Raw genomic sequence first — 27,823 nt, 5'->3', positions numbered from 1 at the left:
AAATCAACTGCTAATAAATAAAAGACAAATAAAATTACTCTATCACATTCATTTACAGAGTTCATGGCTTCTCTCTACTGAGTGTTACTGCTCTGAGGCTTCTACACAGCATCAAAAGTACTTTAAATCTGCAGATACTGGACTTGTTCCTGAATTAGGATAATTTAATGTTTTTTAATAACAAATACTACTTCAGGATGGGCACATTTTGCTCATAAATAGGTGCAGAAAAGCACCCTGACAGGAGAATGTTTGGTTTGTAAGATCCATATTCCTATGCTGTGTAATTCCACAGGATGGCATGAATAACATGAACTCTTCATGATCTCTCCCACTCAAAGCTGGCAGGAATTTACAATCAATAAGGGCTGACACATGCCCAGTTAGAGCTTTGGAAATGAAACACAAATCCAAAGAAGGACACGAGCCTGTACAGTCAGGAATTTTGAAATTTGAAATCTGCCTTTCCAGATCACTGTCACTGAGGGAATACAGAGCATTCAGAGGAATGCAGTGTCACACACTGAATCTTCTTTGTATATTCGGGGGACCTTGAAGACTGAGGAATGCCATGAAAATAAGACTGCTATAGACTTAATATTACTAGAATCTTATTAATCTTATTAAGTTATTAAATTTATTAATCTACTTATGCTACAGATTTCCCATCAGCAGATGTATTCCTATAGATTTATGATTTATTCTTGCAGCATCATATCTGAAATCATTGTAACTCTAAACTCACAAAAGATTCGGTGATGCTGCAGCAGAATTGAGAGCTTTTATCCCTCTCAACACGTTATGCAGCTGCTCCCTCTCCTGGCAAAAAATCCTCACAACAGCAACGTGCAGCAGTAGAGATCAGGCAGGACCAAATGTGTGGCTTCAAATAAAGAGAAGTAATGTTTTAAATCCCTACTTTGCAACTGAATACATTCCTGCTATTCACTAAAAGGAATTAATGTCACCCACAGAACCAGAAAAAGGCTTAAATTCAGTTTTGAACATATCAATCCCCATATTCCAAATTTTTGAGGAAGGACAACAAAACTTGTCAGCCTCACCTTTCACTTTCCACTTCTCTTCCTGCTGTGCATTCCTAATTCCTACCTAGGCTCAAATCTCCAAATCTCCAAAATCTCAAATCTCCAAAGGCTTGGAGCTCTTGTTTCTAAGAGGTTTCAAAACCACATCAGCTTTTCATTGGCCTGGATTTGGCCCCACCTTACCATCCTCCAACGTCCCCCCGGCTGTCGGTGGTGTAGTCGGTGACACCGGTGAGCAGCGTGGCATAAATCTGATCAACATTATCCCTGCACACAAACTCCTGCTGGGATCCATCTCCCTTCACTCCCACTGTCTGGCAAACCCTGCAAAAAAGGAGAAAAAAAAGGGATGGGAGGCAATTAAGAGCAAGCTTTGTTATGTTGGTTAATTAAATTCACAACACCTGTAATGTCCACTGCAGATGGAATGAGGAATATTTCCGTGCTGAATTTAACATGAGGAGTTCTGAGCAGTGTTTGGGTTCAAAGGAACACTGGAAAAGTTAAGATCTCAGCAGGGAATTAGGTTGCTTTACTTCTGTAACTTGCTTTTTCACATTAAACTCTCCTATAAAATGCAGAGAAAATCAAAGTACTCCAGAAAAGCTTTCACACCTGTAACACTACAAAAATGAATTTGCTTCAGTATCTGTCAGTCCCTGAACTCTCCTTAAAATAAAGTCACCAAAAAGAGCAAAAGGCCAACACAATGTGCATTGAACCTGATATTAAACTTCTTTACCTTGAAGACACAGGGTTTCTAGCAGTGTAACAGCTTAAGAGCATAAAATATTAATGTATGCTCTTAACTGCTCTGTGACATTCAACATAGAAAATATTGCTTTAAATAAAAGGCACAATTTCTTTAAATCAATTCAGTCTTTTTAAGATTGTGGAAAAACATATATTCTTCCTCCTCAGTAAAGCTCATTAAATTGCAGCCCATGAGAAAAGCAAACACTAAAATACACTCCAGGTAGTCAGTTAACTGATAAAAACCTGACAGCACTATCAGAGCTGAAGTCCATAATCAAGTGTGTGGTGATTCCCTGAATTAAAAATAAACTGAGTAATGGATATGCAGTCAAGATGTGTGTAAGTGATTTTAACACTCATGCTCCCAGCTCCCAGCAGAATGGAGAAAACTTCTACAGAAAGATTTAAAATTAGACACAAGCAGGGGTGAGAAACATACTTTGCAATTGCTATTAAGGCATCTCTCCTGGCTTCAGCAAAGCTCACATCTTCAGGGGAAATTATTGTAACTTTTTTTAGACCTTCCAAAACCTGAAAAAATACAAAGATTGAGATATATAAACACAAAGCATTTTTCACTATGTTAAATTTAGATATCATAGTAAAATGAGTTCAATCCTGTATGAAGGAGTCAAGCAGGCAGCAGAGTTTGGATTGTCACCAGGAGAGGCCTGTAAGGTTTTACACATCACCAGAGTATTACTCAGAAATTCAGATGTATTTCTATCAGTTCTTGTTTATGGGAACAATATATATAAAAAAATGTGAACAACAGGCTAAGTTTGCATTTTGTCTGGGGCAGGGTAACCTTACAGAAACACCACTTCTATTTTGTGGAATTGTGCCTAAGGGCAAAAAGGCCTCTGCTCGCTGCTGCAGCTTTTTACATCCTCAAGGCACTTAGGTATAAGTTTCTACTAAAAGCTAAAATCTATTTTCTAAATCTATATTTCTATTTCACTTTGTGGCTTCATATCTCAGTTTCTCCAGGGGTTTCAGTTCAATCCCTGTAGCAAATCTCTCTTCCCTCCTCTCTCCTCCCTTGGACCAATATCCCATAGCAAAGGGTTAATTCAACCTCTGGCTTTCCATTCACACCACTAAAGCAGGATTAAACATTAATTATCAGAAACTATGGCAAACTCAACTCCTGATGATTTTCTGTGCATTAGCATTCAAACCCCTTTGACAAAGACCTTTAATTATGATCATTATTATTAATTTTATTACTGTCACAGGTTTCACTCATTCATTACAATGATCCTGTTTTCTCACCTGCTGGAGCCTGCCCTTCAGCAGAAATCTTGGAAGGGCCCCAAGAGCTCGTGAAAAGCCACAACGAATCATTTCCTCTGAGTTCTGTAGTTCTGAAACGTACTGTGTCACCAGCTCATCTGGAAAAAATACAATTGCAGAGTGAAAAGCAACCACCACATCAAAATTTCATATTTGGCTAAGGAAAGAAAGTAAGGAAAAGATCCCCTAAACAAAGCAGCTGGAAATTTTTGTAATTTCTTAAACTAAAAGGTTGAATATCTTAATTTTCGACAGGAAAAGGATAAAAAAATTTAAGACATTCACTTTTACATGAATGAATTAATATTTTCTGTCTAAAAATCTGACTTTATACTAAGCCTATTACTTCAGAGAGAGAAAAGACAAACTTCTCAAAGATTTATCAAGTTTCAGACATCCAACTAATAAGTACAAGCACAAATTTCTGGCTAAGCACAGGGGAGCAAGTTCTTTTTATATTTATAGTCTCCATTTTTTATCACTGGATAAGTGTTCTGTGTTAGGCAGGAGATCCCCAGGTCTGTAAATACCAGTTATTTTAACAGTTTTCCCTCAGAAAACTCCTGACTGGAGTCCTGTTTCAGCACACACACAGATCATACATAAGCAGTGAGATAATTTCAAATAATTTTTCATAAATAAAGTTGGGTGTTTTGGAGGGGAAAGCTCAGGAAGAAATTCCACCTTTGGTTCTGTGTGCTGGCACAGGACACAGTGGGGACAGTGACCCCACAAACAGCAGCAGAGTCAAAAGGCACAAGAATAAACACAGAATAAACCCAGCAGGGCTGGAAAAAAGAGCCTCAGCAAACATGTAAAGTGATATCAAGGAGAAAATGAGGGTGTAGGAAAAAATAAAAGAGGAAAAGTTAGAAACAGGTTCACATTGCTGCTGCAGCCTTATCTCAGACCTACAGCCAATACTTCCTTTACCCAATTTTTCACATTAAACTCTCCTGTAAAATGCAGAGAAAACCAAAGTACTCCAGAAAAGCTTCTCCAAGCCAGCTGCAATAAACACAGCTCTGATTCAGACAGGAGCAAGGTGGTCTTATCAATCCCCTTACTGCACAGACACTTTTTAATCCTCCAAGAAAAAGAACCAGAGATCCTGGGAAGATTACATAATTGTGCCACTGCTTACTGTAAGCTAAGGTTTGAATGGTTGAGCAATATTTGCTAGAGGAAGAAAGAAGAATTGCCATAAGAAACTCCCCATTCATCATAATTCATGGCTGTTTTTTTAAACCCCAATGCAATGGGCAGGCTCCAGCTTGTCCCTCCCATCAGCAGCCCAGCTCCCTGGCCAGAGGTGAGCAACACCTCCAGATAAGCACATTTATTTAAAACTTTCCAAACCACCAGGGTGTTAGGAGTCCTGGGGCCACAGGAAGATGCAGTGTTTGCTGTGACAGCAAGAAGATCTTGAACAGTGAGGCTGGGACAGTTTCCACTCTGAGTGATGGAAATTTAAGATTGACATTTTAGCCAAATGACACAGCAATGAGCAAAAACAGCTCTTATAACCACTCAGTAATTATGGTGCAAAGTGTAATGCAAATGTTAATATTCCTCTAAGAGCCTTCAGCTTCATAAACCAACAGAGCCAATGAAGTGCCTACAATATTAATTCCACACAACCCATTCTGAAAGGATATTAAAAGAGAAAGTCAGCAAAACCAAACCAGAACACACTAAGACAGGAAAACACTAAGAGAAGGTCAAAACAGAGGCAAAATCAGTGATTCAATAAAACTGCAGCCTTATAAGGACAGATTCAGAATGTCAAACTGCTAAAGCACCCTTGATTGGTGTTTTCATTTTAATCATCAAGCCACAGTGAAACTCTGGTTAAATTTTACCAAAAATGCTTGGGTTCTTTTTCCCCTAATGCCTTGATCATGTCCAGACCTGCTTTAACTGATTTATCTAAGGCACCTGCCCTGTGCTGAATGTCTCCTGCACATTCTGGGAGGATTTTTACTACTGGATTTCAATCCCACAACAGACAGGCATGAAATTTGTAAGTTTTATGGGTACAGAGATAAAATACACTTTTTTTGGTTTGTTTTTTTTAAAAGATTTTTTAAAAGATTCTTGCATATGTAATGCCACTTCTGTTATCATGTGTGGAGCATGGTCCAGTGCAGCCAAGGCCAAATAAAAGGGTACTCAGGATGGAGCTGACCAGAGAGTTTTCTAGAACAGAAAAAATGTCAATTTACAATTCTACTTCAGAAATCCCATGAGAAATTTTATCTGTATCTACAAATTTGCCCTAATTGTGTCCCTAGACCATCACAGCCACATTGCCATGGTCCCTCCAAGCACAAGGCAGATGAAAAATAAACCTCAAATCCAAGAAAAAAACATGAGTATTCTAAATGGATAAAGCAAGAACATCTGCAGCCTGTACTTCCAGCAGATCCCTTCTCCTTCCTGACCTGGGCACCTGCCTGAGCTTTCCAGTCCACTTTCACAGAAACTTGAAACTTCATCCTTACATTAAATTTGCCCTATCGCCTTTTCAACTCATTTTTAGCTTGTTTGCTTTGACTCAGCATTGCCTCCTCCTGCCCAGCACGTTCTGGTTTTACACATGAGCCTTTCCTGAGCTTGTGGGGATTTTATCTGCCTTGGGACCAGATCACATCTTCCCATGCTGCCCACAAAGAACCTGGCAGGCAGGGCCAAACTCCAGCAGGGAAAGGGCCATTTTAGGGTTGGGGTTTGTTTGGGGTTTTTTTTTTTGACAAAAATGTAAAGATTTAGTGCTATATAAAGTATTTTCAAATCAAAATAGGCCGCTTTTATAGTTCAGCCCTAATGTCTTTGGGGCATGGACTCTATGTAAATACATATGTGATCAATATCAACATCATTTTGGGAACAACTCTAAGAAAAATAAATAATAGGTATTTTGTTACCTAATTTAAAAATGGTAAGAAATCGAGAAAGAAATTAATATTTTATTAAGTATATGTAAGTTTGCTGTCATATTTAGAAAAACAAGAATATAAATGTTGTTATTCTTAAAATATTTATCTGTACAATCCAGCAATTTGTCTCTGATGGACATTGAACAATCTGATCCTTGAAAGGAAGACAGGTACAAGAAAAGCAATATAAATAAAGTATAAAAGCAGTATAAACAAAGATGCTGATTCATCCAGCCCTAAGAGAAGTTTAAGCCTCCTCCTGTACTGCTGATCCCAACACAAACACATGAGCTCTCACATGCACATTTACCAGAACTCTGGCTGTCCTTTTCTATCCTTTTCTTATCCCTTAGCAACTCTCCTGTAAATCAGCCATGATCTCTGGCAGAGTTTATTAAAATAGGATGTGGAAAAGATTCACTTTGTTAAATTTTAGGATTTTAGAAATGAACAATCATTGGTTTTTTGTTTCACAGTATGGAACAGAAAAGCAACATAAATTTGCCTCATTATTGTGGTACCTTCTGCTCACCTCCAGTCTAAAGCCAGCATTTATGGAGGAAATGAGACATTTCCTACACTTCCAGTTGTCATTTTTCAGACAACTTTCAGCAGTCAGTTATTTTTTCCTGATGAATTTTAAGCTGTTTTAAAACCAGTGCTGCCCCTCCTTGTTCTGTACAATCCCTCCAAAGTGCAAGTTTTGTCCAGCCCAGCACTCTGTGCCTCTGTGTTTAACATGAATCATTACCCTGCAGAGCTGGATCAGCTTCTCCCCTCTCGTTCATGTAAAATTCATTGCACAGAGCAGCCAGTGCAGACACTGCAGACTCCTGCAACAAAGGCACAGAAATGCATTTACTCACCTCATATCTTAGAATTTTTAAGGAAAAATAAAGTAGATTTAAAAATAAAAAATTCTTTTCAGATACTGGCATTTTCTTTCTTATTTCTTCCCAATACTGGTTTAGTAAGGAAACTTATGAAAGGAAAAAACAGATTTTAATCTTATTCTTTCAATATGACCAGTAAGCTAAATTAGCATTTAAAACAGGAACAGTAATGTATGAAATGTATTTTCAGTTCAGATGAAAGACCTCCAGGATGACCCAGCATCACAAACAAAACACACAAGTCATTAGTTCATCTTATGTCATATATATCCATAAACTGATATCAGATTGATAAGAAACAAACCCTATTTCCCCAGGGGGCTACAGAAAGGAAACACAGAAAAGAAAATGGGCTGAAGGTAATAAACAAAAAAGCCCAAACATCCAGGATCACAGGCTTTGTGTCCTAATGTTAATTGGCTTAGAAAAGGATCAATGGTTGTGTATCATAACTGAGTCTCCTCATTCTTGGAGAATTTCAGTTACTGATACAGAACACAAAACAACTCAGCTGCTATTTCAGAAAGCACAGAATAGAATATGTAACAGATTAGAATTTAATAGAATATATAATAGAAGGAATTTATGGCTGAATTATACTTTTCAGCTGATAATATGTTACCCAAAATTATAATAAATTTGAAAGCACACAAAAGTTGCATTGTTCACTTCATGTTAACAGCAACAATACCTATTAACACATGTTCTCCAGGTACGAGAAATCTCAGCTGTAACACAGAAATCCTGCCCAGCTGATTCATTCTGCCCTCAAAGACACCTCAGACAAGTTCTCCATGCAAAATCAGGGACTTGAAAGAAAACCAGCACTCACCTAAACAATATTCTAACTACCACAGGGATAATAGTAACAAAATATGCAGAATTATCCAACTGCTGCAGATCAGGGACCTTTAAAGGCCAAATTATCCAACCTCTGCCATGGGCAGGGATGCCTGGGACCACACCAGATTGCTCAGATATTTCACTTTCTAAATGAAACGTTTTTCACCTTAAATGTATGAAGTTAAACTGGAAGAGAATACTGTATGTCAGGAAAAAAAAGAGATTACTTTTCAAAATCTTAAGCATTGCCTTTACAATTATTTCTCTGTAAAACAGAAGCAGAAATAAGTGAGAATTGCCATTTACTAAATACACTTTGTTTGGCTTAAAGTGATGTTTACTAAACAAGTTAAAATTCCCTACAGCCTATAATGAATTCTTTTAAGCTTTTGGTTTAGAAGTTCCAGTTATAAGACATACCAGCACTTTGAATAAATTGTTAATGCCAAAAGAATATCCTAAGAAATCAAATTTCTTTTTTAAATTTCCTTCAGTGATTTGGATACAACTCCATTCTTCTCTGTGTCCCAAGGAAAGCTTTGAAAGATGAGGTGTGAGATACCTGAAATGTCTTTTTATCTTATTACTAACACCTAACACAATGAACACAGTGTGTTAAATTCAGATTGTCTGTAAGCTCTAGCAGGGCAGACAGAAATTGCCTTTATAATTCAGCAGAGATCAAACTGCCATGGGATTTCTTGGGAAAATTAAGGTGAACAAGTGGAGGTGTTAAGATGGTGTAAATAAAACAGCATGAGCCACATCCATCAATGGATTTAATATTCACAATCAGAGCAGTCTGAGAGCACAGAAAAAGTAGTTGCAGCAGAGTTTAATGGAAAATTTAAGCAGCTTGTCCTGAGTAACTCTGGTAACTCACAGCAATGCTCACAGAGTACCTGTGGACATCATCCAGAGCATTTTTAACTCCCATAAGAGTTTTCTGAAATCACATATATTATAGGTACACCAAACAGAAGGAAAACACTCTCTAAATATAACTACAGAGCAGCTTCCAGCACATCAGCCTGTCCAGAGGTACAGACAGGAACAACCTTTGGGATAACTGCTCAAGTACTAACCAGAAAGGTCCACTGGAATCTTGAGGAATTCAAAATACACTTTTAAAATACCCCTTTTCACACATCTAAGAAACATGCATTCAAGAACGAATAAGATCCCATGGATAATCAACCAAAGGAAAGCAAAAGAATTTCTAATTTTGTATTTAATGTGACCACATGAAGGAGGAGAAATTGTTGTACCTTTATGTGCTGTCGTGCAGCACTGGAAACAAGAGTGAGATGTCTTAGGCTGTCATTGATCAACCACTGCCAACCACCTGCAACAGCAAGGAACACAAACAGCTTTAACTTTTCTTACTTTCTGAACTTCAATATTCTCCATTTAATTTTTCCATAGACCAGGAATTACACAGATCAACCTGTGTCCTTGGTTTTCCAAACTAAGCAAGGCTGTGATTCCCAGTAGAGCTGCTCCAGTCTGGATTACCATGTCCACAGTGAGCACCCATGACTTGTGATGCTGAGTACTGCACATTTTATTTATTGCCAACAGCTAAAAACCAAATCTTCAAATTGCATCAGCATCTGCTGCAGTATTTGTCTCTTTTTGGTGTTTTTTTTAATGTGTTAGACCACCCAACCCCATTAATTTTGAAAAGCATAATTTCTTAATACTTTAATTTAGTGAGTAGTTCCACAGTCATGGAAGGTTATTTAAAATATGACTTACTGATTATTGGATCTCCTCTAAATGGCATTTTTGATAGTGACAACTTCTCAATTAAAGTGCAGACTGTAAGAAAATAAGTTTGATAACAAGATAAATACCCCCTAGTAAAGAGAAATTGCAGCAATGTTGAAGAGACAACCACAGGAAGTTACATTAGCATTAATTTTAAATTGAAGAATATTTGCTAAAAGATATTCAAACTAAGGGAAATTAAAAACTGGAAGGAAATTACATTTGTACAAAAATCACTACAATGCTGTAACTGTCCCCTGACATGAGTTAGTCTCATCAATTCTGAAAATCCCTTGTTTGGGGGGATGTTTTCTCTCTCTGCCATTCAAGGTGTGCACACACATATCAGCCACTTTTTTTTGCTATACAGCCTAGAAATGCTAGTGCAGCATCAGAGAAAATAAACCAACTGAGACAGGGATAATACTACAGCCACTAAAAACTATTCAAATATACATGACAGGTTTTCCTACCTCTTATTCACATTGTTTTTGAACCTCCAAGGAGTGGCATTTGTGCACTGCACACAGCTGGGAGCTATGAAACTGGATGCAACTTTATTTCCTTTGATACTTGGAATATATGAGCACATCCTTTTCATAATAAAGCCCTTATTATTTTTAATCTATGAAATTAGAGTTGCACTGCTTACAAACCCACTTTGAGAATTGTATTTTTTTAAAAGGTTTTAAAGTTTTTTGGGGAATGGAAATCCGCACAGTAAACACTGCAAATTTAATCTATGAGCTTATTAGAGTTGTAATGCTTACAAACCTACTTTGAGAATTGTATTTTTTTAAAAGGTTTTCAGGGTTTTTTTGGGAATGGAGGTAAACACTGCAAATTTAATCTATGAACTTAGGAGAGTTCTAATGTTTACAAACCCACTTTGAGAACTGTATTTTTTTTTTAATGTTTTGAGGGGTTTTTTTGGGGAATGGAGATTAGCACAGTAAACACTGCAAATTTTCTATCCAACAGATTGTATTGCTCAAATGAAAACTCAGCAATTGGGGAATACCATTATCTTTCATCTCCTGGGGTTCAGTTCAAATAAATGAGATTGGTCCAGCTCCATGTCAACGCCTGGCTGCTTTAGAATTGGTGGAGAGGAGGGAAAACACAGAAGAAGGTGCAATAAAAAATAATGCCATTGTTTTGTTTTCCTCTCCTCCCACAACCTGATTTTTGATTCTTCCTCTGGGCTCTGTACACAGCTCATCACCTCCATTTAGAATCAACATACTGGGCTCCAAATCTACTCCTGAACTCACAATGCTACATAGAATCCTCTCAGAACTGTGTGTCAGCTTCTCTGAGCTAATATTTATTCACAAACAAGCGCAATGTGACTAAACCCAAGTCTCTTGGGGTTCCTCCTCAGCTCTCTGCACTTCTTTGTGCTCTGTTGTGGTTGAGACCATCATCTTCATTAGACATGCAGGCAATTTGTGGAACATTTTCAATTCTTCTCTCATTCCACCTACACACTTGTATCATGCCAAAATGCTGCCATTTGTATTTCTCCAAAACCATGAAATGTTCAGCTGCTTAAAAGCTAAAACATCACAAAAAACCTATTCCTTCAGCTTGCTTTTTGTGTCAAATCTCACTCAAATCCTTCTTTTCTTCCACCTCAGTGCTGGAGCTCTTTCACCCATGAGGTTTGGATGGTTTCAGATCTTCCAAGCTGGATGTGCTCTGCAGCACTTCCTTCATTCAGCTCACAAGCAGGAAACATCATTTCCTCATCCACCCAGCCTACCTCTTCCTGCAACACCCTTCCTTTTTTCAGCTTATAACAATCTTCCAAATCCATCTTTTCTGTGGTGCCACACTCCCCACAGACTGTTGTTTATATGGTCTTTGTGCTTCACTTCTGTGCACACACGTGTTATGATAAAATCATGATTTCCACCATGGCTTCTGTCTAAAAGTGCAGATTATATCTCTTCTGGAGAGAAAGTTCAACCCTGAAAAAACTTCACTGTGTGCAACAGCAGAAGGACACAGTGAGACACAGAGCCCAGAACCAACTCCAGCTCTTACACAAAGTTATTCCAAGTGCATTGGTTATTCCAAATTGGCCTCCAAAGTTCATCTTTTCTTAATTACTGTGCAGACTTTACCTACACATTCAACACAACACATGCAAAACAAACTGGAAACACGTCAACAGCCAAATTCCTCAGGGCACCTCTGGTGCTGTCCCAGCCCAGCTGTGGTACTTACCAGCTGGTCTCATCAGCTCTCCACCTAAACCCCTGCAAAGCAGAAACAGCCTTCAGAGAACAACCCACCACAGGCAACCTGTGTACACTGACCATAGTGAAGCAAAAAGCACCTCAAAACCATTTCAGAATGAAAGCAGAGCACAAAGTTTTGTGTTTGATCAACGCTGCTTCCTTTTAAATCAACGTTTCTTGACTTCAGTATGATTAATACAAACCTCTCCTGAATATTAAGGTTTCTTCCTGCAAAAATGCACTCCCAGTCTTCCTAATCTTTAATGTGAATAATAAAAAGACTGCCAAGTTCATTTTGCTTTTCTTTTCATTTGCTTCAGGAACATTCCAAACCCATGAGACTGGCCAAAGGACTTTCCAGTCATACAGACTCTACCAGCTTCTGATTTCCACAAATGAAAAGGAAAAATGAAAATGAAAAGGAACTAGGTGCAAGTTTTAAATAAAATCATCATCTCTGTAAAACTAAGAAGAAACTTCCCTTCCCAGTTCCCATTTTGACATATGTTAACTGGTTTTCTCTCCTGGTGAGATTTACCACCCTTCTCCTTTCCTGCTCAAGCCCCTCCCAGGTGATTTTGTGTTTATCAGCACACCAGAAAAGGGAAAGAAACAAATGGCTCAAGCTACTTCAGACACTCCTGAAGTACAGATGTGTTCAAGGATGGTTTCACCAGCTCAGACCTCAGCCCAGTGCCTCTGTCTGAACAGGAGCGTGGCCAGTAACAGCACTGGGAGGAGAAAATCTGAACTGGGCAGAAAGAGTGGAGACGGAAAATCATCCTGGAGATGGCAGGGCCTGTTTGCACTCCTTGGCTTCTCCTGGCTGTGGGCAGAGACTTCTCCTGACCCCATGGAGCAGAGTCTGCTGCTTGTCTGGATCCTCAGCCCCAAGGCAATGCCTGGGGTGTTCCACTCAGTGTCACCCTCTGTGGCTTCACTGCTCCACTTTGTGAACCTTTGACCTCCCCTTCCTTTGGATATTTCTTCCCTTGACTCCTCATTGTCTGCCTTCACTTCTGCTGGAATATTTCCTCCCTGAGGTGTGCCCAACCCTTAATCACCTGTTTGCATGTCCATGCTCTGGCAGAAACTCCCAGCAAGGGCAGCAACAACAAAAACCTGTTTATTTGCTTGTTGTTTTTTGTTTCTTTTATTTGCTTGTAGTTTTTTATTTTAAACATTTTCTTCCCTCCTCTCCTCCTCCCTTCCCACAATAAAATTAGTAGCTGTGCTCAGAAGGCCAGCTTAGCAATCCTAACAGCTCTTACAACTTTGTTCTCCAGTTTATCCCTTTGTATGAGCTTCAAAAGCCTGAACATTTTAAACAGGTTTTTCCATTCCACACGAGGAGGTCCCTTCTGTAATATGCTCTGGGTTTCTGACTGCTCAACATTGGTGTTTCAGCCAACACAGAGATGCCGACTCCACAGTATTCTCATTTGTCATAGGTCAGCACTTCCTTTAATTGAGAAGCTTTTGCTTTCCACAATCAATATAGATCAGGCTTAATTTAATAATCCCAGCTCAGTTTATCATTGTAGGAAGCAAGCACAGATTCTACATCCTCATGCTGATAAGGTCTGTGCATTGTCTACCCCACCTTCCTGCCATGCTGTCTGCTCTCCAGCTTCTAAAAAATTTAAATTAGAAAACAAAAAAAGTGATGCAAGGAGTGGAGACAGCAGCAAAAGCAGGTGACTGATGTGGCAAGCCTTGCTTCCTCTTCCACACTTCTTCTCCCCTTTATTTTGCCTTCACCCATTCCTTGCCTTGCTGCAAATGAGTATAAAATAATCACCTTGCAAATGTGTTTGGTGTGCAGCAGAGTCTGCTGATGCAGGGATTCAGATATGGACTGCTCTGCTCCAACTACAAAGCAGAACTGACTCACAAAGGCTGCTCCTCTCCATTTCCTCACTGCCAAGAAGGAAGTCAGGCCACTCCAAGCTGTGCTGATGGTAATAATTTGAGTGCTATCCTTTCCTCTGGCGTTTCACCAACTCCAGTTCAGTTCAGAGCCTCTCTGAGGATTGCTGTCCCCATGCAAGAATGCAGAAAGGTGACAGGGATTTGCATAGCCACTTTTCCACGTGGCACAAACTCCAATCCAGTCCCTCTTGGTGGCACCATGACCTGAGTGTGCTCCCCTGCAAAGCTCCCTGAGTTGGTTCTTGCTCAGACACTCTGTGTGTCCACAAATAAAGCTAATTTTGTTCTCCCTTTCCACAGCTTGTGCATATTTCACTTTTATGAACCAAAAATTCCATCATAATCCAAGATCTTTCCTCAGCCAGTGCTTGGTTTGTCAAACATGATGCACATCTTTCTGTTAACTTTATCTCACTCCACACTATTTCACTAAATTAAAAAGATACGGATCTACCTAATTCAGAGATTCTGAATTTTGCTGTACAGTCAGTATTCCTTCTTTTTTATTCCAAAGACACATCCCCAAGTTGCATCACATTATTAGATGTACCTGTTTCAAGCTTTAATTATTAATTCAATTTGCAAATTGACTGATGCAGTGCCCAAGCCCCACAACCTCCTGAGCATTCCCTCCTGTGTGCAGCTCCACAGCAATGCTTCTCTCCTGGAAACATCCTGGGCTGAGTCACAATGGATGTGTGGAAAATAAAATATATAAACCTTGCAGAACTGAGGAATTGACATTACTGGCCTAAGAATGACAAAATTTATTTTGTAATTACATTGCCTTGAATCAGAACCAGTGACAATGCTGTTCTCAGGGCATCAAGAAGTTCAAAGTACTTTTGTGGATTTATTTTTTAAAATTATTTTAAGGCTGCTGCTTTTTGTGCAAAAGCCAGAATTCCTCTTTCAGATAATAAAAATAACAGTAACTGAAGCTTAGAATTGAAAAGTATCAGTTTTTCTCACTTACTTAAGGCATATTCTTACTTACAACTATGGAAACATAAGTTTATGATTTTTCTGCTTAATATTTGTGTATTGTGTTTTTACATCAATTTTTACAGATCAAACTCTTCAGTGTCAGTAGAATTTTCTGTTTTTCCCATTCCCACAGTTCAGAATATTTTTTTAGCATATAAACAGATATTCAAACCTGAAGTTAGAAGTACTGGAATAGCTGAAGAGATTCAGTTGTAAATACTGGATTTTGGAAGAGCTGAGAACACATATTTCACCTCCACATGAACAGCAACCAAGCATTTTCCTTGGGAGCTCTTGGTCCCAAATAGAACTGAGGTATCTTTAAAGGCCCAGGTTCACATTCCCTGGGTTTAGGAGTTGCAGAATGGCTTTATCAGAGGGTACCCCAGGGGGAAAGGGAAACCCCTGAGCTCAGCTGAATAGATTAACAAAGCTTTCATGGCCAGCCCTTCAGGATGCAGAGAATAAAACCACACTAACATGAGAAACACCAAGTTTTAGGCTACTGTAAATTCTATTTCACGTTGTATTCTAACATCAGAATGCTACAGGTGAAATCCTGGCTCTATGGAAGTAAAAGCTCTCCCAGTGACTTCAGTTTGTAGCAGAATTTCACCTTGTACCTCTTCAGAGGACAGTGCAGCAGGATCTCACAGAGCCCTGGATGCATAAAACCCTCTGAACCTGGAGGAACTGCTAAGATGAGCTTTGTTGCAAAGCTGGAATTCTTTGCTGATTAAGCTCATATGCCTAAAAAAAAACTCTTTTAGGCAGATGCATGCCAAGAAACACATTTGCCCTGAAACCATCAAGATCAGTTACAACCTTCAAGGTCTTTGAAATGAGCTGAGTTTCTCTCTTGCCCAGCACCTGTCAACACCTGCGGGCTCCTGAACTCTGCTGCAAACGCCGAAACTCCCAAAGTGCTGCTTCCACTGCCACTGCCTGCCACTCCAGGCTCCTAAATCTGCTGGGCTGCCACGGCTGACGTGCTCCACAGCCAGGGATGAGCTCAGAGCAAGGCTGGGTGTGCAGCACGTCGCAGGCACGGCGTGGGAGGCGCTGCCCAACATCCCAGCACATCCAGCTGGGGTGGAAGCCTGGAGGGTTGGAGCAGCATCTGCTGAGACACAAAGGGCACTGCAAGCACCTGCAGGCAGCCCTGCACTGCCACATCCACTCCTCATCTGCTGGTGTCACACTCACAAGCGGCTACAAGGAAGCTAAAAAAATATTCTGAACTGTGAGAATGGGAAAAACACAAACTTCTACAGACATTGAAGAGTTTGATCTGTAAAAATTGATGTAAAAATTGATGTAAAAATACAATACACAGATAAAATCATAAACTTATGCTTCCATAGTTGTAAGTAAGAATACACCTTAAGTAAGTGAGAAATGTAGCCATGATATTTTCTGAAAAATGCTTTCCTTAGGATTTTTCCTCCTGAGAAGCTGAGAGACCTCAGGAACAAAATGTAAACAATGATTATCTGCTGCTGTGGAATGCAACAGGTGCATCTGTGATTGGTCTCATGTGGTTGTTTCTAATTAATGGCCAATCACAGTCAGCTGGCTCAGACTCTGTCCAAGCCAGAATCCTTTGTTATCATTCTTTCTTTTTCTATTCTTAGCCAGCCTTCTGATGAAATCTTTCTTCTATTCTTTTAGTATAGTTTTCATATAATATATATAATAAAATAATAAATCAAGCTTTCTGAAACATGGAGTCAGATCCTTGTCTCTTCCCTCATCCTCAGACCCCTGTGAACATGGTCACAGACAAACTGTATTGATAAAATGGTGAAGGGTTTAGAATGTAGGGGTGTGGCTGTATGGAATAAACCAAGAATTTAGAAGTTATAACAGAAGCCAATGTGTGCTTGTGAGTTTGAAGCCCACTGGATAAAAGTATCCACAGTGCAGAAGAAGTAAGTAAAGGTGATAGGTCAGAAAAGCAAACTAAATTCTGTGGCAGCTGTCCATTGGGTTAGAAAGTTCTATATTGCCTTGTAACAAAGAATTTGTGACTGCTCCTGAGCTATGGCTTACTGCTTGCTCCTCTAAAATCCCACTGCCTCTGAGATTGATTTTATCTGAGCAATAAATTGTTCTTAGCCTGAAAACAGTCCCATCCCTTCATCTCTAGCAGCGACAATAATACTGAACATCTATTAGGCTGAATAGCCACTCCAGAACCTCAGACCAGATGAGGCAGGTTCAGAGAACCTTAACACAACTACTACTAAAATACTGTTTTCTTGAAGACTTTTCATATTATTGAATCACAGAATTATTTAGGTTGGAAAAGACCTTTATAAGATCATTGAATCCAACCACTGCCAAGACCAATCTAACCCTTTTAACATGTCTTTTAAACCTTTTAAAACCTTTTAAACTGAAACCCTTTTAAGACATATTTTATTTGTGTTAAAACCTTTTAAACGAAACCCTTTCTAACATTTCTTTTAAATGTGTTAAAATACTTTAAACCAAACCCTTTCTAACATGTCTTTTAAATCCAGGTTTTCTAGATGGTAAAAACCAGGCATGGTGACTGCACCACTGTCCTGGTTACCTGTGCAAGGGTTTCACAAACCTTTGAGTGAAGTATTTTTTCCAACATCAATTTAAACCTTTCCTGGTGCAGCTTAAGGCCATTTCCTCTTTCCCATCACTTGTTATTGAGAGAAGGAGTGTTGAGAATGAGTCCAAGGTCTCAGATGCACAATAGAAATATATCTGCTACAAAAAAACCAGCTACTAACCATGCTGGTGCAGTGCAAGCAGAATGGAAATCAGACTGAGTACTGACTGTGTTTAAACCAGCAGAGTGATTTCCTAACCCAGGTCAACACAGCTGAAGGCAACAGATGCCACAAGTTTTCATCTTAGGTTTTTATACATTAAAAACACCATTTAAACCAAATAAACACAGCACAATTTTTGTAACTTCATAACCTGTACAGCCCTAAACAGGCACAGGAGGCAGATGCTCTACAGGGCATGGTTTGCATATGCCTTGGTGTAACCCCCACACAGAAACCCAGAAACTCCTGCACAACCCACAGCTGGAAGTGCACATGCAAATGCTCCAAGCAACCAGCTCCTCCAGACAAACCAGTGCATCAGATGTGTCAGGATCAAGGCTAATGGCAGGAAATACTCTCTGATGTGCCTGGACTTGCAGGCTCCTTTGTACTATGGTAAAACCAGAGAGGACTTCTGCACAAGGACAGAAAAATATTTGTATTTTAAAAAAAAAAAAAGGTAATATGGTAAAAGATGGGATTTTTTACAATTAGCATAAATGAATTTGAATGCTTCGAGTATATTCAACACTGGCTGCAGTAGAACTCAAAAAAGAATTATGTAAAGGATAATTCATGACCATTTTTCAAAATCAGGCTAAAGATGGTGCAAGAATTGTTAAACAAAGATGGTAGAGCAGCTCTATGAATGTCTCCATCCCAGCTTTCTTTGGCTTTCTCTAGTGTGACTTGAGGTCCTTATGGATTCAACAGAATCAGACAATCAAGAAACTCATGACCCATTTTCCAGCTTAAAATTTATAAACTGCAACTTGGTAAAAAAAAATTTTAAAAACCCCAAAATCCAGCATTTCTACACTTTATTTCCTTTTCACTTTCTCAGAGGGCAAAAAATTCCCTAGAACAATCAAAGCATTAAAGTCCCTTCAGTCCCTGACAAGGCTGTTTAGTGGACACAAGTGAAAGCAAAACATCTAATAAACAGCTCAGACATGTGGCCAGATGCTCTTTGTTAATATAGTTTAAAATTTTGAAATACAAATAAAAAACAAAAAAAGCTTTTCAACATTCCTCCAAGATGTTTTTAACACTGAAAATTCCCGGTAGCAATTTCTCAAATGGAAATCTTTGGAATATTATGTGCAATAATTACTCATCATGAAACAAGTTTGGCTTGTTTCACTAAATGCTTGCCCAGCAACACTCAAATTGTTGGTTTGTTTTTATAACCTAGTTTATTTTTCTTGTCCCATTTTCAAATATTTTATGCACACTGGTATTTTACAATATGGATTAGGGCAGACATCTCTGTCTCAGCTAAGTATGAGAGCAAACAGCAGTGAATCAATCCAGCTTGGAGTTGAATTAGAACTCTTATCTAGAACAAAAACATTTCTGTAGGCATCTTATAAATACCATTAAGAGCAAGAAGTGCACATTCTGACAAAAACAAATTACACCCAAGCTCCACCCTGACATTAAAAAATTTATGGAAGCCAAGAGAGCCACCCACAAAGACAAGAATATACAGTATCAGCACTAAGCCTACCCAGCAGCCGAAGCTCACCCAGGGCTGGAAGTGCCACATTTCTCTAAATGACCCCTCAAGAAGTAATTTCATCATTTTTTCAGAAATTTTCATTATTAAAAAGCTTGCAGAAAAAAAAAATTTAGCCTGTAATTAATAATTACAGAAAAGACTAGTTCATTTAAAGTAAATTTCCCTTTCCTTTTTTTATCATTTTTTCAGAAAGTAAATTTTATAATTTTTTTCAGAAAGTTTCATGATTTAAAAGCTTGCATAAAAAAATTTAATCTATAATTAATAATTACATAAAAAACTAGTTCAGGTTTATACTGTTTTCAGGGAAGGCACATGTGAAGAAGTGAACTAAAAATGACCAAAAAATGCTGTCAGTTACAGTTATTAGGGACTACAAGTCATTACGATTTCATTTCCTTAAATTTAGAATCAAACTCTGAAGTCACACACCAGTTTTAATTCACATTTACTTAACAGTTCCTTAAGCAATATCCCTTAATTTCCTGGAAGCTTCAACAAATAGGAAATGAAAAACAACTTAGTGAAAACTCATTTACATTTTCATTGTCGCAAGAGTTGAAAAATTGCCCTGAACCTTTTGCAATGCTCCTGTCCTGCCTGTCACACACGATGGGGAAAGGAATTCTGGAATTCAGAGAGAAGCTGACAGGAAGGGAAGGGGGGAAAAAAGAGGAAAATAGGTGGAGGAAAAGGAGGTGGGGGGGAAAGGGAGAAGAAAGGAGGGGAAGGGGGAAATAAAAGGGGGAAGAAAGGGGGGGGAAAGGGGAAAAAAGGGGGGGGAAAGGGAGGACAAGGAATGGAGAAAGGGGGAAGGGAAGGGAAGGGAAGGGAAGGGAAGGGAAGGGGAAGGGGAAGGGGAAGGGGAAGGGGAAGGAAAAGGAAAGGAAAAGGAAAGGAAAGGAAAAGGAAAGGAATGGAATGGAATTTGGGGCTCATTAGTTCAAGGCCAGTTCTGCAGCCCCTCTGCAGCCCCTCTGCAGCCACAGCACCTGAGGCACTGGGAGGGACTGGGGTGGGTGTCACTAACTGCACAAAACACCTCCACTTCTCAGATCCTGGTTTCAGTCCCTTTAACTGACATTTTCCAAGATGAAAAATGATGGGTTTGCATCTTTTTTCTTACCTGTACAACTGACGACTGCAAAGCTGGGGGGGGGAAAAAAAGTAACACATATTTTAATTGAGTTTGTTTGATCCAAGTGTTTTCATTTTTCCGCTTACATGCAATGCCATATAATGTGAGCTGTGCGAAACTTCAGTTAATTTAAAAAATAAAATTCAAAGGGAAAACATCTATAAAACAACTTTTCTATATCCATTTGAACTTTGTTTTCAAAAAAAAAACAAAATAACTTAACACTGAAAGCACTAATTTCCTAAATTCCAAACCCAAGCTGCTCCTTCAAATACCCTGGAAGCCAATTTGGCTTTTTAAAATAAATTTGCTCTCCACCACTGGCTCTTTCAGAATGATGATGGATTTGTCTGATCACTGAAAATAACTTTGGAAGCTACAGATTGAAAAGAAAAACTTAACCAAAGGCTTAAATGTGACTGAAAAATCTTACTTCATTCTTAATGTTACAGCAAGCCACTGTAAAAAAACAGATTATCACATTTCTATGTAGTAAAAAGCAAAAAAACCCCAGATTATTTAAAATTGAGAGTCTATGCAACTGCAGCATAACAACTCAAGGCCAGTGTAAGTGCAGAGCTGTGCTGACCAAGCTTTCAGGCACTTCAGCATGAGAAAGTTAAAGGAGGACAAAGGTGCTTTTTGAACCTGTGGCAGCAGCTCTGAGCTGTGCCCAGAATTAAAGAGGCACCTGTGGATTTTGGTGGGTGAAGGGTGAGGTCTGCAGCACATCAGAGCTGGCACTAAAGGTGCAGGAACAGCAGGAGTCTGAATGCTGGAATATTGTCTGGAATATTGGAGTATTTCATTCCATGCTGGAATGAAAAACCCAACACCATGGGAGGGCTGAAAATGAAAGGGAAAAATTAAGCAAAATTCACTTCACAGAAGTATTTGGAAATGAGCAGGAAAAGGTTTCATTTAGCTTAAGCAGAGATACAGACAATGCATCAATTGAAATGCAGAATATGACTTTTGAGAGCTATAAACAGGAAACTATGGATGCAGGGACAAGGAATGGGCTCACCAAGTGTCCCCGGAGCAGCTACCCCACAGCCAGTCAGGAGGATAAAGGGGAGCGAAGACAGAGGGATAAGGAACCAAACATCCCCTGAGACCTTTCCGAAATGAAATTTCCAGCAGCAGAGCTGGGGGTTCAGCAAGCGGCAGAAGAGCCCCCATGTCACTGTGAAGACACGGGGACCAGGACAAGCAGCTGTCCCAGAGCCTGGGGGTGTCCAAACCACCAGGACAAGGCTCACTCTTGGCACAGCTGCCTTAATTGTAAATCTTTGTTAAAAATCATGCAGCATTCCAGGTTAAAAATAGATTTATGCTGGCTACAAACCTCTTGGTGAATTTGCTTGAGCCCCTCCAATGATGTTTCAGTGAAATAGTATGTGACAGATCTGTAAAAGCATACAGAATTTTTAATACAGATTTCCTCATCATGCTGTAAATAATTGTTTTTCCATAACATCATTGTACTTTCAAACAAAAAACCAATCATTTGGTTTTCAAGTTATGCTCCACAGAAATATGCAATATTTATTTTTGAATGGTACAGCAAACATAACAACATAAACTCTTTCCTCGTCATACAGAAAACTATTCCAAAAGCCTTATAATAAAATCAGTGTCACTTCCTAATAACAGTCTATAATATATATATTTATATTATATATAACTATATAAAATATAAATAAATAAATATATATATATATATATATATATATATATATATATATATATATATATATATAAACCAGGCAATTATAGTTGCCAATACACTGATAACTCTTCTCAGCTCAGTAGTATTTTTAGACTCCAACACTTCTGTGATTTTTCCATCTATTTCAAGTACTTCCTACTACTAAAAATGATCTTTTTTTCTTGAACACAAATTATTTTGATGGATACTGCTGGGAAAGAGGAATTAATCTGTATTTAACTGATCAATTCTCCAAGTAATGCAGCAAAGGATCTGTCTCTCCTAATTATGAATTTAAGACCGAAGTCTTAAATCACTGAATAAAACCTGAAAGCTCAGCATCACTCATAAAAACAACCAAAAATTCAATGGAAACCCAGTTCAGTGAGATGAAGATTTCCATAATTATACTCAGGAAGTTTTTAATAGAGCAGACATGAAAGGAAAATTTATAGTCTAGATAATGTTGCATTAATACCTATTATTGTCTTGTGCCAGTTTACACAGAGCATGGGTGATCTCAGCACAGGCAAGGATTGCCCCATGGCGTGTGTGCAGATCTGAGCCCACTGATAAAGGCAGGAGTCTTGGCAAAACTGAAAGAGATTAAATAATTAATTTATTATTTTTTTAAACAAAGCATTGTGACAGATCACAGCTCTCAATGTAATTTTGCCTGCCTAGAAAGAACACTGGAAAAACATTTCTGTAAAGTCAAGTATCCTGGTAACTTTGTGAAAAACAAGTTTTAATGAATTAAATTCTGACATATCACACTGAGTTATTATATACTCCTTGGCTGAAACAAATAAAACCACACTGCTATTGGGCCCTGAGCTGGCTGAGCAGCCAGGGAAGTGGATGAATTTGATTTCCATGTTCAGTGGAACCTTCCTGGACCACGAGAGAAGCCCAGGCAAGGTCTGCACTGCAGCATCTCAGGGGCTGGGCACTGCCTTCAGCCACAGGGAAAATCTGCCAGGGATTTCCAGATCTCAGGAGCTGCAATGGGCTCAGAAAAGGACCCTGGGCTCGTGCTAAGAAACATCTGGTTACACACACACAGTCAGAAAGGAGTTCTTCTGCAGGTGTCAGGCTGGACAAGACAAAACAGATCCCCCACCCTTTCCAACATCAAAGCAAGAGCTGGGAATTGGAGGGGCAGCTGCTGACAAAACTGCACCTCACAATTCACCTCAGAACAAAAATTCACCTCAGAACCAGCAGAGCCCAGTGCAGCCAGCTATCAAAGGCCCCGGATAAAAACCAACCTGGCAGTAATTTAAAATTTTTTGCATAAAACCTAAAAAGAGGTTAAGCCATCAGGGTCACAACACTGTATTAAGTGGCAGGGGGAATCTTAATTTTTATTTGTAGGTTTGTCTTGCCTCAGCTCAGCCTGGCTGGGCAGAGCTCAGCTGGTACCTACCCACGTTTGCCATGTACTCAGGGGCCTGGGGAGTGATGTTGTGCAGAGCTTTGGTGGAAAGTTCTCGAATAACACTGTAAGAAAGCATTGCTGAGGGTTAGCAAGTCAGCAGAAGCAATGTGCTAAAAAAATCATGTGAGCAAGGGACTTTTGCCCCCAGTCAAAACAAATATTCAGAATTACAGTACTCTCTTATATCCTATGTTTCCCCCTGTAAAAAAACCAACAAAACCAAAGAGCAGCCAGCCTGCAGCCAGCTTTCAGTGGGGTGAAAAGAGCTCAAAGAGAGAAGGAAAAACACCAGTGGGGCTGGTGGGACCTGAGGGCTTGTTCTGGGCCCTGGCAGGGGCAGTGCAGTAAACTGTGATTATTTCTCATGATGCAAACTCTGATCAGCACTGATAGAATCTCACCTGTGTGATATGTACACATTTCAATCTCCATGAGCACTGAATGTGAGTAAGCACCATCTCTATGCATGAAATCTGCTTTAATTAGGATAATTGTATGGTGACAGTGTTTACCCCTCACACACACTATATACCATATAAATGGGTTTTATTAATCCATTAACAGATTGAGGTCATGGCCAAAAGACAAAATTCATAAACCTGCTTAAGTGACATTGTGCTTGGGAGGTACAGATGATATCACCTACTGCTTGCCCAGTTCCCTTCAGTAAATGCTGCTGCAAACCCAGGTGTGAGTAAATTTTACAGAAATAATCTACAAAAGCAGAAAAATCTATGCAGAACAGTCAATTCCTGGATATTAATAATTAGATTTTATGAACTTACCTATCCCAGTGGTTAATCTTCATGTTAACTAAATGATCAATCATTGGCTGTGTATACTCAGAAAAGCCAGCAATATACACACTGAAAATGAACAAAAAAAGAGATATAGATTAGAAATATAGTCAGAGACAGAGTACAGAACCAATATCTGTGTGCATTTTAGTACAGCCTATTCCAAAGGTTTAAATCCTCTAAATTACTTAAATGTCCCTTCTCCTAAATGGGATGCAGTTGAATGACCGAATGGGAAATATTTTAAATTATTGAAAAAACTTAAAACCACTTCTATAAAGCTTTCAGATTCTTTCTAAAACCTGCTCTACATACAACAAGCTTGACATTCAATCCCATTGTTACATTCCAGAAAATCCAGATGTGTAGATTAAATTGAATGATTATTTCAGATTGGAGAAACACATCACTGATATCAACTACAAGACAGAGGGAAAATAAGTAAACAGAAATGTGTTACATCCAAAATGGAGAAGGGATTTTCCATTTGTCCTTTCTAAAAATCAAACATATGCAGGCAGTGAATGGTGACAAAAGCTGAGGAGGCTGCAGAGCTCAGGTGTGAGGTGGAAGGGAACAGCAGCACCAATCAGGGAGCCTGCATTGCCCAACTCACAGCCACACTTCCAATCTCCAGAAGCATCAACTATGGAAAGCCAAGGTCAACACAAGGGAAGAGAAATGTTTTTTCAGTACATCTGATGAGTGTTAGATCACCTTGGGAGGCCCAACAATCAGCAGGACTTTGTGTCAGAAGGGCACAAAGAGACTCAAGGATTATCTTAATTTCACCTTTTCAGATCTTTCCAGTGATTCACTTTGCAGCTATAATGGTGTTCCACTGATATACCTGTGTGCAGTCAGAGGCAAATAAAGAGAAAAACCAAATACTGCCACATGTTCCCATCCTGATATCTATGGAATTCATCAGAGAGAGAATCCTTAAATCCACAGCCAGACCTCAGCACTGCACACAGAACCACCCTCTACTGAGCCCTAGAGAAGGATTTGACACTTGGTTCAAACTGTTGTTGATGCCAGCAGAGATATATAAATATATATAAATTATAAAATATAAAATAAATATAAAATTCATATCTCTAGGTCCTTTCCCTACTCTGCAGGAACCCACAATAACAGACACATTTCCCTTGCCATGTTTGAGCTCTCTTCTCTTCTTTGTAGTTGCTTTTCTGAGTCCCAGCTTTAGCACCCAACCATTTTGATTGAACTTCCTTGCCCAGCTAAAAATCAATCTCTTGAGTCACAGGTGTAGGTAAATCCCACTTTTAATCTTTAACTATAATCCTCATCTTCTGTGCCTACTGAGAATTTAATGCAAGAAGCCCTGCATACAAATCTGATTTCCTGATGATGGTGCTGCTTAGATTTTTATACCTCACTCAGGTTCAGCAGCTTTTTCTTTAACTCTGCTTGTAGCAAGCTCAGAACTCCTGGAATCACATCATCTCTTTACTGCCATTTCATATAAAATAGGTTTCCTCAACCTTCCATCCTCAGAAATGTATTATGATATTTGAGCTGAATCCTCCAAATACCATCAGCAAAAAGGAAACCCAGAGTGAAAAATTTGCATTAAAATATTTAGATTTGAAAGGCTCTAAACAACCATTTACACACACACACACACACACACAAACATTTTTAAATATACATGATGCTGCCCCTTTACTGGAATAATATCATTATTGATAAACCAAATTCAGCCGTAGAAATTGAAACTCTATGTTTTTTATGAGCTTTTATTGCTCAACATTATCATGGTACATGTTTTCTGAGTAGCCAAATATATACCTGGATGCTTTTTCCTTTAATGTTACTCAGGGAAAAATAAGGAAATAGCCAAGTAACTTAAATATTGACCTGAATAATGACAGCCTGCTTGAAAAGCAGGTTTTTTTTTTGAAGTAATAGAGTGAATGAGAGAGCAAATATTTTACAAAAAAATAGTTTGATTAATGGCACTGAAGATGGCTTCAGAGAACCAAGCTTCTAAGTGCATAAGGCTGTTTATTAAAAGATTTACAAATTTATTCCCCTTGCTGAACAAGAGAAATTGTTGTTTCTTTCTTCTTAAAGAAAGAAATCAACAGTAAAAATATTTTCACTTGGTGCTCGTACAAAAGCTGTAGAAATCACAGTGAAAGAAGTAAAAAAAAAATAAAAAAATTAAATTACCAATTCAGCTCTTGAAAAGTCAGAAGAACATAATCAGCCTCCAAGCCAGAATTATAGAAGAGAGAAAATAAAACCTGCTTTGTCACTTTTGTTTTCAATTTTGTGTTAGTACAAAACCCAGAGTTTCAGCAATCCCAGGGATGCCATGCTCAGGGATCTCGAGCAGCAGGGAAATCCCAGGCTCCTGCATCTCCCCATCTCCCGTGGGAGGCAGCTCTGGGGAAGGCTGTGGGAGGAGGGTGGGGACCCCAGAAGGGCTGACAGTGGGTAAAAGGTGAAGGTTTGAACAGACTGAAATGATTCTGTACAAAAGGGAGGGACAATGCAGAGGTGGACAGATCAATAAAAAACCAGCCAAGGTGAAGGCAGAGGGCTCCAGTATGAATTAAAAATCTCTCAGTGGATGTGGAAGAGGTTTTACAGTGACTCATGTGAGCCAGAGAGAAGTTTGAGAAGAGGATCCATGTTTGATTAAAGGATCCATGTTTGATCAGAGGATCCGTGTTTGATAAGAGGATCTATGTTTGATAAGAATATCCATGTTTGATAAGAGGATCCATGTTTGAAAAGAATATCCATGTTTGATACGAGGATCCATGTTTGATTAAAGGATCCATGTTTGATTAAAGGATCCACGTTTGATAAGAGGATCTATGTTTGATAAGAATATCCATGTTTGATAAGAGGATCCATGTTTGATCAGAGGATCCATGTTTACCCCATAAGACTTTTCTACCAAGGTCATTAACATAGAAACCAAGAAAGAAAGAAGGATAAGTAAGAGAAACCTGCAACTGCCTGTTCCAATGAGCACTTAGTTTGCCTCTCCTGACCAATGAGTAAAGAGTGAACTTATGAGTTTTGTAAGAATGTATAAAAAGCATGCATGCTGGAATAAAACCAGTTTGAAACCTTCTGAAAATGGGATATATTGTCTCCCTCTCAACTACAAGTGGAAGTGACAAAGCTGGCAGTGCAGCATGACCCACCATGTAGCTGAGTGCAGTTTCTGCTGCCCAAGGACATCAGCAGCTCCAGCCTCTGTGCCCTGCTGGGCTCCTGAGCAGCCCCACAGGGCAATGTCCTGCCCTGTCTCCACCAGGGCTGACTCAGCCTCTGTGGGTGCTGCTCTCCCCACCCTGGCTCTGGACACAGACTCTGTCTGAGACAACTCAAGCCAGAACCAGCCCTGGCTCTTTGTCATTTCCTCGTGAGGAAATGCAATATTCTGCTCCTTCTGGCCATCCAGTTTGGCTCCCAGCTCCCCTGATGTCAGCACCTCTGTGTTTCCAGAGCTGACTCTGTATTCCAGGTTTATAACCACACCAGCCCAGTTTGGGTACTGCCATCTGCTCTTTGCAGAGATCAGTTGGGCTTTTCAAACATCACTGCACACCGTGGCCAGCTTTCCACTGAGCTAACACAGGCACTGGAGCTAAAGCTCTATGCACAGACCACAAATTCAATACCTTGGGCAAGTTGTTCTTTTAAAATTAT

At 39.2% G+C, this 27,823-nt stretch overlaps 1 protein-coding gene across 1 annotated transcript in view; it reads right to left on the bottom strand.

The window, feature by feature from the left end:
- Window positions 1-27,823, bottom strand: part of TBCD (tubulin folding cofactor D) — a 120,988-nt gene that overhangs the window by 24,474 nt on the left and 68,691 nt on the right. Inside the window, exons 19-30 of the mRNA XM_054278608.1 lie at window positions 24,116-24,196; window positions 23,319-23,392; window positions 22,368-22,485; window positions 21,527-21,587; window positions 20,167-20,189; window positions 11,776-11,807; window positions 9,532-9,594; window positions 9,042-9,118; window positions 6,789-6,870; window positions 3,078-3,196; window positions 2,242-2,333; window positions 1,230-1,370 (exon numbers count right to left, since the gene is read on the bottom strand). Coding sequence (XP_054134583.1) covers window positions 1,230-1,370; window positions 2,242-2,333; window positions 3,078-3,196; window positions 6,789-6,870; window positions 9,042-9,118; window positions 9,532-9,594; window positions 11,776-11,807; window positions 20,167-20,189; window positions 21,527-21,587; window positions 22,368-22,485; window positions 23,319-23,392; window positions 24,116-24,196 — 963 coding nt within the window. The remainder of the gene's footprint in view (window positions 1-1,229; window positions 1,371-2,241; window positions 2,334-3,077; window positions 3,197-6,788; window positions 6,871-9,041; window positions 9,119-9,531; window positions 9,595-11,775; window positions 11,808-20,166; window positions 20,190-21,526; window positions 21,588-22,367; window positions 22,486-23,318; window positions 23,393-24,115; window positions 24,197-27,823) is intronic.

This window comes from Melozone crissalis, unplaced genomic scaffold (assembly GCF_028551555.1).
Source record: "Melozone crissalis strain CALT ecotype California unplaced genomic scaffold, PUWL_Pcris_2 ptg000026l_1, whole genome shotgun sequence".
NCBI classification, from domain to species: domain Eukaryota; kingdom Metazoa; phylum Chordata; class Aves; order Passeriformes; family Passerellidae; genus Melozone; species Melozone crissalis.
This window is presented reverse-complemented; position numbering and strand designations above follow the sequence as displayed.